The sequence below is a fragment of the Copidosoma floridanum genome, unplaced genomic scaffold (assembly GCF_036245765.1).
Source record: "Copidosoma floridanum isolate Cflo_tuat_1 unplaced genomic scaffold, Cflo_Japanese_pri ptg000014l, whole genome shotgun sequence".
NCBI lineage: Eukaryota > Metazoa > Arthropoda > Insecta > Hymenoptera > Encyrtidae > Copidosoma > Copidosoma floridanum.
In genome coordinates this window covers 3389706-3403422 of record NW_028321891.1, presented here as the reverse complement: position 1 = coordinate 3403422, position 13717 = coordinate 3389706, and the positions used below count along the sequence as shown (strand labels likewise).

The 13717-nt window shown below is 42.0% G+C and overlaps 1 protein-coding gene across 1 annotated transcript; it reads left to right on the top strand.

Annotated features, from left to right (window-relative positions):
• Positions 1 to 2102: 2102 nt before the first annotated feature.
• LOC106638172 (solute carrier family 7 member 14) lies at positions 2103 to 12062 on the top strand. The gene is made up of 12 exons (XM_014351231.2): positions 2103 to 2554; positions 6856 to 6997; positions 7191 to 7344; positions 7434 to 7664; positions 9263 to 9471; positions 9549 to 9720; positions 9806 to 9989; positions 10060 to 10675; positions 10756 to 10900; positions 11157 to 11250; positions 11326 to 11453; positions 11539 to 12062. The coding sequence occupies exons 2-12, from the start codon at positions 6860 to 6862 to the stop codon at positions 11847 to 11849; spliced, it is 2382 nt and encodes a 793-aa protein (XP_014206717.2). The 5' UTR covers positions 2103 to 2554; positions 6856 to 6859; the 3' UTR covers positions 11850 to 12062.
• The last annotated feature ends 1655 nt before the right edge of the window (positions 12063 to 13717 follow it).

The window sequence follows — 13717 nt, the reverse complement described above, 5'->3', positions numbered from 1 at the left end:
TTGTAAAATGCTCATCATTTTTCACTTAATATATTCTAGTGACTGAAGTTCGACATAATATATACCCTATTTCTCTACTGTACAACAAAAATTGACGATTTCCACGAGGACTAGCCCAATTCAATTAACATTGCTATCCAGGATGAAGGAAAAATCTAAAAAAATTCCCCGAAAAACATCCTGAAAAAAGTCTAATCTCAACTGCCTCCTACTAATAATTGTTACTATGATTGTTTTCTCAGTAAAAATCAATTCCAGCGAAATTCCGATCTTCAATGTCTTGAAAATTGTTGCTTCAGCTTATACTGAGACTATCAAAATGTCTTATTGCAAAAAATGAACAGTTTTCAATTTGCGTTGACATAATTATTGTATCAATAATGGTTATTTCTTTTGTTTTCTCATTTAATTTACAAGACTCAAATTATTTGTAAAACAGAGATAGCCTGTAAAATGATTTTTACCGGTAAATATTTGCATTTATATTTTTTTTTTCATTTTTTATTGTTACTTATTAAATTGATAAAAATTTTGTTTTTTAATTGTAAATCGAAAGATTTTATACTTGTTTGATGCTTTGACTAAATAAATTGTATAAAATAAAAAGGTCAGCCATAGCAAAATCATTTTTCGGTCAATTTCCAACGATCACCGTTAATTACAACGCTAGAGTGACGTCAAATAAAAAAACGCGGGATACGTTGTAATACATTTTTTTTGAGATTCAAAATTTTGTGGCGTTATTTTTTTCTATAATGTTTTGGTGCTTTTTTGGAATCTCGAATTATTTTCTGTTTTGAAAGAAAAACATTTTTCGCGCTATTTTTGAATATTTTGGTAACTTTGAACTTTTGTTTGACTTTCCAAAGAGAAAAGTGTAAACAAAAAAAAAAAAAGTTACATTTCAATAAGTTAAGCAACTTTCTCTCAGGTTACGTTTGCGTAAAATATAAGCTTATCAAGTTGTAGCAAAAAAAAAGTAAATTTTTTTAAATCAAAGTGCAGAGAATTTTTTTCCACTGATGCAACAACTCCAAGTGCAAACCACAAAGCTCCAGCATGAAAAAATTACCACCCATGCAATTTTATCTCAAACGGCGTTACCCATAAATTTTACTTGCTTATAGTTTTTATCTAAACACTTTGAGTTGATTTTTACTTATTGAATAAAAAGTCCTCCCGACAAGTAAAATATCAACCGAATTACGTGCAATGATACGTTTTCTATTCTGACAATTAATACCCTCATATCGCGACGCGACTTCAAAAATTCTTGAAACCCCTTGAAAAAAAACTTAATCGATCAAAAGTTACATTCACTCAAACTACAAGCGTCGATTGTTTACAGTAGAAAGTGTTATAGTATATACATATAGGATGTACGATGGAGGCGTTTAAGTAGTAAAGCCAGTTTTCGGTCAGACATCGGCGACCCACGAGCGCCCCGAAGAGCGAAAGCCAGATTCGATGCTTATAACACACACACACACACACACACACACACACACACACACACACACACATGCAGGTAAGCTATAACCGCGTGATGATATATAGTTTTTTTTTTTTTTATATTATAGTGCTTTACGTCCGGCTCCTATAAAGGGCACTACTATGGGCACTTAGCACTATAGGAAGAAAGGAAGGGAAGAGGGATTGGGGGAGGGGAGTAGGGGGAAATTCGGCAATTTCGCTGCGAGAAGGTCGCCTAAACCATCCTCGAGGAGCAATGCGAGGTGAAAAAGCACACGTGAAATCTCACTGATATACAAATAAAGTACAAGAACGGGGAGGGTGAAAAAAAAAAAAAAAATTAATAAGAAGAAAGTGACGAGTCATCAGAGGAAGGCTCCGAATTATATCTCGGGAGTACGAAACTCGGCTCGTGGGGGTAGTAGTATAGGTACTAGCAACGGCGGTGTGGGGGGGGGTGTCGCAGGCGCAAGCGCAGCAACGGACCGTGGTAGGGGCGAAAGGGGAGGTAGGAGAGGAATTAGGGCTGCTGACGAAGAGTCGGCGGACTCGGGAGTACACGGGAGTTGCGTATATACATCGTAAGGAGGCGAACGCGCGAACAAGAGGACTCCAAAAGAGGAGGAGGAGGAGGATGATGGTGGTGCAGCAGGTGCTGCCACTAAAGCGCTGATGCTGCGAGGGGGAGGCGCTCTAACCGTGCATAGGGACGCGGACTCTCGTTTGTTGTCGGCTGCAGCATCGCCGAGGACCGACACTCTCCTTCCTTCAATCAGCCTTCCCGTCGTCGTATCTCGGAGCTTCGTTATCGATTAAGTATCCGCTCCTGTTCGGGCCATCGTCGTTGTCCCGTCGTGCCCCGCTGTGCGCGAGTGCGTGCACGCGAAACCATATATCGGCAGTGGCAGCAGGTGGCACACGTACGTATGTATGTGCTGCTGCTCGGGGAATCAGCCGAGGACGACGGGTCCCCGATCCTCGTCATCGACCACCACAGAGCCAAGTCGCACTAGTGCCATATAGACCACTGATTACTCTTTCAAGGCTGTAGCACCCTCGGCACAACCGAGTCCAACGCTCTGTAAGTTCTTCGTATGTGAAATGTTGTACATATAGTTAACACTTTTATATGTATACGTACGTGCGGGTACGTCTGTGTGTTCACTGTTTTCCCATAATTGTACATACTATATGGTATTATACTGCAGGTATACCTGTAGAACTGGCCACTGATCTTTTTTTTTTTTTTTTCCTTCCTTCCCACGACACAATGTACAAATGTAGATACAGTGTCGCGTCTTATCATTGCCACGAGCTCGTTATAACATTGTTGATCCACAATTAATAAGATCACGTTTCGTTGATAAAATGATCATGGCATACAACAATAGTAATAATAAATAATAATTTTTTTAATACGCTTATCTCTCATCCAACAATGACAATGGAACAAATCACGCGCACAGGGTTTTAATTACCGTCCAAATTGTCGAGCTCTTTTAATTATACACCCATACGTACTGGGTAAGTATATGGGGATGCTTCATCCCCCCTACGGGGAAGTAAGGGACATATAGAGAAGTCAGTTGCTTTTCCTCCTGACTGACTGACCTATAGCTTCTTTCATTAGTATAGCTACGACGTACGGTATGCGTATGTGTATGTATGTATGTATGTCCACCGATATTAATGAGAAAGACGTGCAATTCATATATATATGTTGGTTAAGCGAAGATGTATATTATTCGACACAATGCGCGCTCTTTCGGTGCATCAAAGACAGAGCAGAGTATTTAATTTAGGTATCATTGCAATCTGTATACGTGACAATTCTCACTTATGGAATAGAAAAATTTGTGAGCACAGATTGAACAAGCAACGTTATCAATTTGATATACAGTTGTACATACGAGATTAAGTTTTCGCGTTACGACCTTGTTAGTATTAGGTAAGGTACCATCCCTTGGACCAAGTTTCTCGTGTGCACTTGCACCTATGAACTTATATTTACTTCAACCATACGACTGTGGCTTCAAGCGTATATACCATCACAGCACCGCGATACCGGTATAACCGAAGGGAAACGGTGGCGCGCGGAAGACCACTGGTGCCTGTTGCGCGCGTGTATAATATGCATCCGTGGGACATACTAGGTATAAATATCGTACCCCCTGCAGCTACTTTCGCCTCTGCATGTCTCTCTTGCACACGAGTATGCACTTGAGCCTCTTCCGAAAGCCTCCTGTCTATATGTATGTATATGCCGTTATCGCTGTCGCCGCGGGCCAAAAGTGCCGTTCTCGAGTGTCAACTTCGGAAGGGGGGGGGGGTATAGAGTTTCGAGTGTCTCGAGCTGAGAGACAAAGCTCGATCGCGTGGTCGATCGTCACTTTACGGGCACTCGTGTATCTCGTCCCTCTCGCTTTTTCTTATGCATATATGTATATGAACGCACGTTATATCTGCCCGTTCGTGACGTGCTCGATCGAGCGTATGGTTTGATTGATTTTCAAAACGATTTGGTTAATCGCTCGTTATGAGGTTCAATGGTGTACGAAATATATGAAAGTTTACTCGCGCGACGCAGTGTCTGACTACACGCGGACTCTTACTACTTACGTGTAGATTCACGTACCGAAATGTGTAATTTTTTTTTTTTTTTTTCCTTCTGTTTTTACTCATATTTTTATTCTCATTGTATTTATTGTCTCGTTTTGTTTTAGTGATCATAATTATATTCGTAATCAATAAATTAGGCATAAATAATGAACGGGGTTGATTCCACGGAATTTTTCGTTTTTACTGGCAATGATTAATTTTACAGCGTGTATATAAAAATTGGATAAAAATTCAATACAGTAGTTGATCAATTCAAATGAGAGCATTTACTTGTTTGTTTGAGGTGGAAGTAGGAAAGAAAAATTAAATGGTTTGAATTTAATTACCCTCACGTATATGTTTGGAAAAAAATTGTCATAAAAATAAAACCACTTTCATTTTATTTGAATTCCATTGTAGCGTGTGTGAAAATTATTTTCTTGCATCAACTTACAATCATAAGCAACAACTTAGCCCTTTGCGTTGATCAAACCGATAATTAAAAAAAAAAAAAATTTAAGTTAAAAACCGTTAGATGAAAAAAATTCAAGATGAGGAAAAGTTTCTTGTGAACGTTTTTCCGTATAACTGAAAGGAGTAGCTAAACGTTGCAGGGCTCACAAGAGCCGAAAGAGCCGCGAAAGAAGAAGCTAAAGTAAAAGTGAATAAGCAGTTCCTCCCCTATTTTCTCACCCTCTCCCTTGTTTTTTTCCTCACCGTTTCAAACGTATCCAGCAAAAAAAAAAAAAAAAAAAAAAAAAAAAAAAAGCAAACGAAACGTGATTAGGACCAAGTAGGAAGAAAAGGCGTCAGTCTTGGCAGTGCGCCAGATATACAATATGCTCCCACCCCCCCCCCCTTTTTTTTTAAACAGGTATACACCTACTCTCTCGCGCTCACATTACTACGTCAGTTTTTTTACCACCAGCACTTTGACCTTTCTATACGTATATGAGCAAGCAAACGCTCTGTTGCTCCCGCCCACCTCGTCATTCAAGCCGAGACTCGCGTATATTCATTATTGTAATGGCCAATCATACTATACATTCGTACTTGCGTCATCGGCCGGTTTTCAATGTTTGTAACTGACGGAATTCCACCCAAACACCGCCTCAAATTCTCGAGTACAGTTTCCCTGGTCCCCCGAAGTTATATGTAGCCTCGCAAATGCCACCCGATGCCACCGTCAAAGGGACACGCGCGTTCTTTGCTCTCGACGCTTCACAAGAGCCGCTTCTCTCGAGTTGCAAAAAAAACCGATTTTCGTTGAAGGCGTACATGGTTCCCGGTTATCCTATTGACGAGTTTTCGCAAACTATATCCCCGGTTTGATTAAAACAATATGCACCAGTGAAATCGTCCGACTGCGGATGCTTCGTAATTAACTCGAGGGAGGAGGAGGAGCGTTGAATGACGCGCGGGAAAATAAGTGGAGGGAAACGAGGCCAAGCACCGAGGGGATGCATCAAGATAATGTACAAGCCCCGTCGCTGTGCCCTTCGCGTCATCTTCGGGAAAACCGTAGATAGCGGTTGGGGCGTAATTGGTATATATATTCCATTGAAAATTGAAGGAAGCGCCGAGCGGTATCGACACGATCGAGATGCTTTCCAAGCCTGTCGACGGGAAAATTGCGATTCTCCAACAATACCTCTGGTATACATCTCATACTTGAAGATGTTTTCCCGCTACCTCATTACCATTCGCCTGTAAACTCCAATCGAATGCATACTATAGGTACATGTGTATATATATATATACCTACTTGAGGAAACAAGGATGATGAGCGCGTTTTCAGAAAATACGATTCGCTGGAAAGAAGAAAAATATAATACCGCCGATGATCAGCAGTTAATCGGTGGGTCGAGATAAGCAATTCATCTTTTCTTCCACAACTCACCTCGATTTCCCTGATTCAGTTGTTTGTTGCCCTGTTGGTATAAATATGTATGTACACATGGCAATGGAGATTAATTTGCCACTCGGTCTGAATCCCCGTCATTGTTCGGGTGATTTGAACATACGATGTATACCATCTGCATACCGTATAGGCGTTGTTGAACTCTCATATCTCGCGTGCCGCCGTCATTTCCGACGTCAATTACACCGGGTATGAGCTTCGTGCGATGCGTAATATATTAGCTTGCGTGCCTCCGGCAGGTATTTACTCGTGAAATATCCAAGTATAATATATAGGGTGACTTTTTACTCGTAACGCGTGAATATCCGTTCACTCGCTGATGAGTGGGAGAGTCTCTCGGAGCTACGGTCAAAGTCCTTTGACGTACAGCGAGAGAAAACATTCATTGTACACTTTTTCAGGCAAGCAAAAATAAACTCATCAAAATAAAGGTGAATTTTTCTCTCGCTGTGGACAGATAATGCGTAACAAGAGATGCGTGTATACTCAGAGTCAAAAGTATTGTCAAAATTATACTGTGCTACAAATGGTACCTTGTCTGGTACTACTCCGTAGTTTTGACTACTGTTTTGTACAATAAGTTTTATTATTATATAAACGGTAATTTACTTATCGTTAGTGGGTACAGTGATTTTTCCTGTTTTTTTTTTGTGCTGCAGTATGAATTATACTGTCCAACAATTGAATGATAAAATTTAAATTACCGAAAGCGAAAAATCTCTCATACACGAGGAAACGATACTACATTATTATTATTATTCCAGGCCAAGAATTATTATAATTTGTCTTGGCGTGGGTTTGCGTTTGAATTGTATATTTTTTTTTTAATTTTTGCTATACATTGACAACGTCGCTGGTTCCAGCAACATGAAGCTGGATTTCATGGACAGAGAAAAGGGCCTGGAACTGTTTCGCAAGTTCATACGCACGAAAAATATCGCCAATCTCCAGGGCGAACAACCGAGAGCTGGGCCCGAAAAAGCCGGCTCGAAACAGAAACTACAGGTAAGCCAAAGACAAAGTACGTGACTTTACTCTCTCACCCCCGAAAACGCGGTGGCTCATTGTATTATCATTCGAGGAAAAAAAAACTGGTGTTGAATAGAAGATTAATCGTGCATGTATGTATGCATGGGAGGGCGTTGACGGGGACAATGATGGTGATTAATCGGGGGGGATGCGTGTGGATCGATTGCAGAAGTGCCTGACGACTCTGGACCTGACGTCCCTCGGCGTGGGATCGTGCGTCGGGACGGGAATGTACCTCGTCGCCGGAATGGTGGCGCGGCGCTACGCGGGCCCCGGCGTCGTCGTCTCCTTCATCATAGCGGCCATCGCATCCATATTTTCCGGTAGCGTACACATATTTATACATACCCACCATTGCACGATTACATTTTAAGTAGTTGTTGATTATATGACGTGGTGGTGGTGTGTTAAGGGGCGTGTTACGCCGAGTTCGGAGTTAGAGTGCCTCACACGACGGGCAGCGCGTACATGTACAGTTACGTGACGGTGGGTGAACTCGTGGCTTTCATCATCGGCTGGAACATGGTGCTGGAGTATCTCATAGGGACGAGCGCGTGTGCTTGCGCCCTCAGCGCCTGTCTCGACGCCATGGCCAACGGTGCGCTGTCCGGGGCCATTGCCAACACCTTTGGCACCATTTTTGGTAAGCGTTACTTTATATTAATACGCCACGTGTATCATATCATTCGCACGGTACAATAGTATTCGTTGCAGCGTTGAAAAATGTATGGGAACTACATATGTCTTAAATCTGATTACCATCGATCAACTAGCGTACTCTTATAAGTATACACCGATTTGGGCATCTGGATGGTTTACCGAATAATTTGCGTTACGCGAATTTCGTCTAAAATTACGGTGCCATTTTTTTTTTTTTTTTTTTTTCGTCACTTGCAATGATTCATATTTTGAATGAAGACAAACAAATTTACCACCCAAAAATATATCTGTCAAAATACATGCTTTTTGCTGAAAAAACTGTTTGTACAGTTTTATTATTGAATACAAAAGGTAATTATGCCTTACATTACAGAAAAAAAAAGGAAATTTTAATTTGAAAACTCTTAAAATGCGTAAAACAAGTAGTGCTCGCGTCAATATGTACACAAATTAATAATGTAAATAATGGACAATATAGTAACATATGGACGTGAAAGAAGGAAAAAGTAAAGTATACGATGATTAGGCGCTTGCGCGGTCGAGTCCAAGCCAGTAATAAAAAAAAGACTCTTGGGTTATTGTGTGTATACATATTGTGCAGCACCTGTGGACCCCCTCATCGATCCTCCCCCCCATTCGTGCGTGCACGGATGAATACACGCGCGCCTGCGACACTTGTACCAAAACCACCCCGACATAAAACCCACCCCCGCGATCGTCTATATAGCTCAACTGATAGTGTATATACATGTATCATCTGGAGCTACGACGCTGGGAGGGCCAAAGCGTTTTATCTCCCTTGATCCTTTTTCTTTCTTCTCCGCTGCGGCTATCCAATTTTCCCCTTCCGGTTTTTTTCTCTTCCTTTCGACACTAAACTCGCCCACCCCCGGTCAGCTCTCTCACTCTCTCTTTTTTTCCTCGCCTCTCCGTATTACGGCTATTTTTTATCACCCTCAATCTTCTTCTTCCACTTCAATTTCCGGAGGTCCCGATCGAGACTCTACATTCATCCCCCCTCACAGTGTGGAGGAGGTACGAATGAGCTTTGAAAATATATATGTATATAACCGACAGCCTGTTGGATGTACGAGAACGACGAACCTCCCCCTCCGCAAAAAAAATAGCAAAGATCAGCGTATAAAATATACGTGTACGAGCACAGACGCGCCAATGAGTGTAGGAACAATGAGAACTTTGGACAACAAACAATGTAGTGCTGTGGAAAAAAAAGAAATTGTGAGGCGCGAAAAGCGGGAAAAATTGTTTTTTTTTTTTTTTTAAGCATCGTTAAGAAAAAGTTTTTCACGCGCAACGCGAATATAAGTTATCCGGGAGCAGTTTGGGGCGTAAGTTTCTCTTTCGAAAGGAAAAAAGAAAAGGGAAAAACGCAGATCGCAGCTCGAGAAGTATACATGTAATATTACGTTGATCGTAGGGATATTCCGATCTCGTTACATATTTCCTGTTTGCCTCCGAGAAGTTATCTAGGAACTGCAAGCGATTTTGTAAAATCATCGGATGAACTATGTGAAATATGGGAGAAAAAAAAAAAAAAATGACCCACGCACGATTTTCCAGGTCGTCCACCCGACGCGATAGCAGCTATAATAACCCAACTGATGATGCTACTGATGGCGGCGGGTGTAAAAAAATCCTTGGTCTTCAACAACGTCCTGAACGCCATAAATCTCGCGGTGTGGGTCTTCATCATGGCAGCCGGGATGTTTTACATAGACACGGACAACTGGTTCGAGCACAGGGGCTTCCTACCTTACGGCTGGAGCGGCGTAAGCATCGCACACCCAAAAATACACACCCACGAATCGTGAAAAAACCATGACTAATGTATACCGATCACCGACAGGTTTTTACGGGCGCGGCGACGTGCTTCTACGCGTTCATCGGCTTCGACATAATCGCCACGACGGGCGAGGAAGCCACGAATCCCAAACGAAGCATCCCCATGGCGATACTCTCCTCCCTCGTCATCATACTCGTCGCTTACGTGACGAGCAGTCTCGTTTTGACGTTGATCGGTAAGAACAACTTGCTATAAACACACACGTATAATGACAGAGACGATAACGATGACGGGGGGGAAAAAAAAAAAACAACTTGCAGTCCCGTACGACGAGGTCGACCAAGACTCGGCGCTGGTGGAGATGTTCGGCCAAGTCGGCGCCAACAAGTGCAAGTTCGTCGTGGCCATCGGAGCCCTCGCCGGTCTGAGCGTCTCCATGTTCGGCAGCATGTTCCCCATGCCGAGAATAGTCTACGCAATGGCCCAGGATGGCCTCATCTTCCGGTACGTACACGCTAACAAGCCACCGTAGGGAAACAACACGGAATAATTTTTCGATCCCACGCGCCAATAGTCAGCTCAGCCAAGTGTTTCCCCTGACGGGTACCCCGGTCCTGGCTACCCTGACCTCGGGTGTAGCCGCAGCCCTGGCCGCGCTTTTCATCCAGCTGGAGGTCCTCGTCGAGATGATGTCCATTGGTACCTTGCTCGCGTACACCCTCGTCTCGACGTGCGTGCTGATCCTGCGCTATCAGCCCCACTCGACGAACCTTGTGGAGCTGCTGCCCCAGAGTCTGCGCACACCCACGAGGGACGGCCCGGGTCAGAGCAAGGGGCCTACCGGGGCCTCGGCAAAGTCGGAGCTGCGACCGGATCAGCTGCTCGGTGGGGCGGTCCTTGGCCAGGAGCACCTGGGCGGGGGCGTCGGTAGCGACGGGCAGCGGATCATGGTGCGCCGGGTGCGTCGGGCCAACAGCTCGTCGCCGGACTCGGACGATACGTACGGAGGCGACGATGAGGACGACATTGGCCTGGTCAAGGACGACCAGTACCTCGTGAGCGATCGCACGGAGAACAAGTTTTACGGGACCGTGCACGCAGCGTCCGGGGGCTACGCGAGTGCCCATCAGTACACCGGGGACACGCCCATCATCGGGCCGCCGCTCAGTTACCTGCAGCGTAGACTGGAGGTTTGCTTTTTTTTTTGTGTTGGTATATAATCACTTTTCTTCGCCATGTATCAGCCGGTTGATCATTTGCGTGTACGCAGGCGGCCCAGTACCTGTGCCCGGCTCTCTTCCCGTGGGTCGATCGGGGACCGGCAACGGAGCAATCGGGTCGATACGTTATGAAGCTCGTGGGCATTTTGTACCTCCTCATTTTGGTATTCGACCTGATCATCGTATGCGCCATGGGTAAGTCTTATATATTTTCATCCATCGTTTCACGGAGGCTATACTTATTCTAAATTAAAAGTAAAACATCTCTTTTGTCTTCAAAGGATACTCTTTACAAAATATCCGGGGTTTTTTTATTGTTATTATTGTTTACTTGGAATTAAAAAATCAACCTTTATTTTTTATTTATTTATTTTTTTCAACGCATTATATCATCGAAAGCCTCGTGCACTCCATATATTTTAACAAGCCACGAATTGCCCACAAAATCTAGGTAACATGGGTGGTTTCACGAAATTTTTGCTGTTTCTTTTCTTCGTGGCGATCATCGGTGTTCTCCTGGCAATAAGTAGAAAGCCTCAAAACAGGTGAGCCATCATCATCTTGTCCACAATTACATCGAGGTGACTTTTCCAATATTTTCTTTTTCCATCCTCCCCCAGGAACACCCTGATGTTCATGACTCCTGGACTACCGTTTGTCCCGGCCATCGCCGTTACCGTCAACATATACCTCATCTTCAAGCTGAGCATCCTCACCCTCGTCAGATTCACCGTGTGGATGACCCTTGGTGAGATATGATACATCTTACACCATTTGTTCACACAAATATAAAATGACAAAAAAAAATAAAAAATACACCACGTGGCTTGCAGGCTTCATAATGTACTTCCGGTACGGGATAAAGCACAGCAGTCTAGAGGAGAGTAACGAGGAACCAGCACCCGACGAGTCAGTCGGGGTGGACAACATCGAGCTGAGGGTGACGGAACCAGCGAAGCCGACCCAGATCTCATCGCCGTACGCCCACTCGGACCGCAGCATCTACGAGACGGATCAGCTGGACGCGTTCGGACAGCCGGTTTTTGGCAGCACCAGCTTCGGTGGTGGCATGCAAACCCGCTCGACGGCTCAGTCCAACCCCATGTTCATGGCCCAGGACAACTTCCCCACCTGGGACGACTGAATCGCCAGCCCCCCACAGCTTCCAAATGCGTTTTTTTCCTTTTTTTACCATCCACAGCTCTCGTGTTGTACAAGTACCATTATTTATTTGTTTACTACAGCATTGTCGACTCACACATTACGATGTTCGTTACGGTACAATCTAAATCTTCGACCAGTGGTTTCTTAACTCTATATAACAACTCGTTAGCGTTCGATTTTTCTTTTTATTCTTTTTTTTACATAACCATAAGCATAATTATACATATATTTAAGCCAATCGAAACAAAGGAGATAATATGATGCAGTAGATCGTGTACTGATACCACACATATATAATATTATACTACACCGCTATCGCTGCTACAAGCAGTATATTTATACTATATACTATACAACTTCTGGCTCGTACAAATGCTATTTATAATTTTTATCGACTGACAAATCGCAAACAGCAATACTTCATGTCCTTTCGAAGGAAAATGCTGATATACTTACACACATTGCTGCGCTGTCCACGTTGTCAGTATTATTACATGTGATATATGATTAACATACACTTTTTGCATATACGTTTTAAATTAAGTCCACAAGTTTTTGTTTTGAAACAAATAATGATTCATTATAATTATTAATGATGGTTGAAAATTGAAAATTTTAACGAAGTATATACAAATACATAAATATAATATCGACTGTGCTACAAACACATATCACGAACAAAATTATTACAATCGTACTGGATAAGGATCGAAGAACTGAAAAAAAAAAGAAAAAAAAAAAAACTGATCATATCGGAATTTTTTTCCCGACTTATACTGTAGTTATTTTGATGCATATTCTGATACTCCTGATATTTATTAATAATATCTACACTGTGTAAACACATTTGTTACTTCGCGTTTAATGTTTGAACAGTATATACATAGTCATTAATTTCATCATTATCATACGTAGTTTTCACCCTTTTTTCAATTCGTACTACAAATATACACTATTGTACGTCAACACATATCGCAAGCATGACTTACTTATTTTTATTACTTCTGTAGTACTTTTCTGTACAATTGTTTAATGGTTTCTAGTTCCTTATTTAGCACACTTTAGTTTTAAAACTAAATTTTTTATACGAAATTTGTGAAAATTACGACAACTTTGGTTTATAATTATCGAATGACGTAATTTTTATACGAAAAGAAATTTTATCGTGCGGCCAACACTCAAATTTTTTTTACTCAATATTATCTATTAAATACATAAATTACGATAAAAATACGAGTCTTACCAAATATAAGATTTAAAAAAGAAAAAAAAATTTAAACTTGAATAGGAACTTTCAAGGAAAAACCTTCGAGAAACATTATTTTCCCTCATATTTGTTTGTGCTTCCATCCATCCATTATACACCTCATATTATAAATATCACACTGACACTTGGATAAAATGTCGCAGACATTTGGAAAAATTCCACAAATGCGAGTAAAACTGTACCGGATGATATTTTTATTTTATCTTATTTTTATCGGCAATTCCTTTGGTTAACTTCTTTGTGAAATCAGCTAAACTTTTTAAAAGCAATCAAATGATAAATGCGTTGCCCATAACTAAGTCCTAAATTCTCCCAGGACGACCCCTAGTAGACTCAACATGGAAGTTGATTTGTGGTGCAAAAAATCTCTCTCCACCTCGATCAGCTGCGAGGCTTGGAGTAAATTTCAGTCGGAAAAAACTTTGAAAAATTTTTAGAGTCAACCCGATCTTCATCCCACGTCACTCTTGAGCACCTCAATATATAATATGTACCTACTGAAACAGTATCGCAATCTGTAGACTAAAGTTGTAGACATTGAAATTTAATTGTTATGTTACGGGAGAGACAACATATGTAGC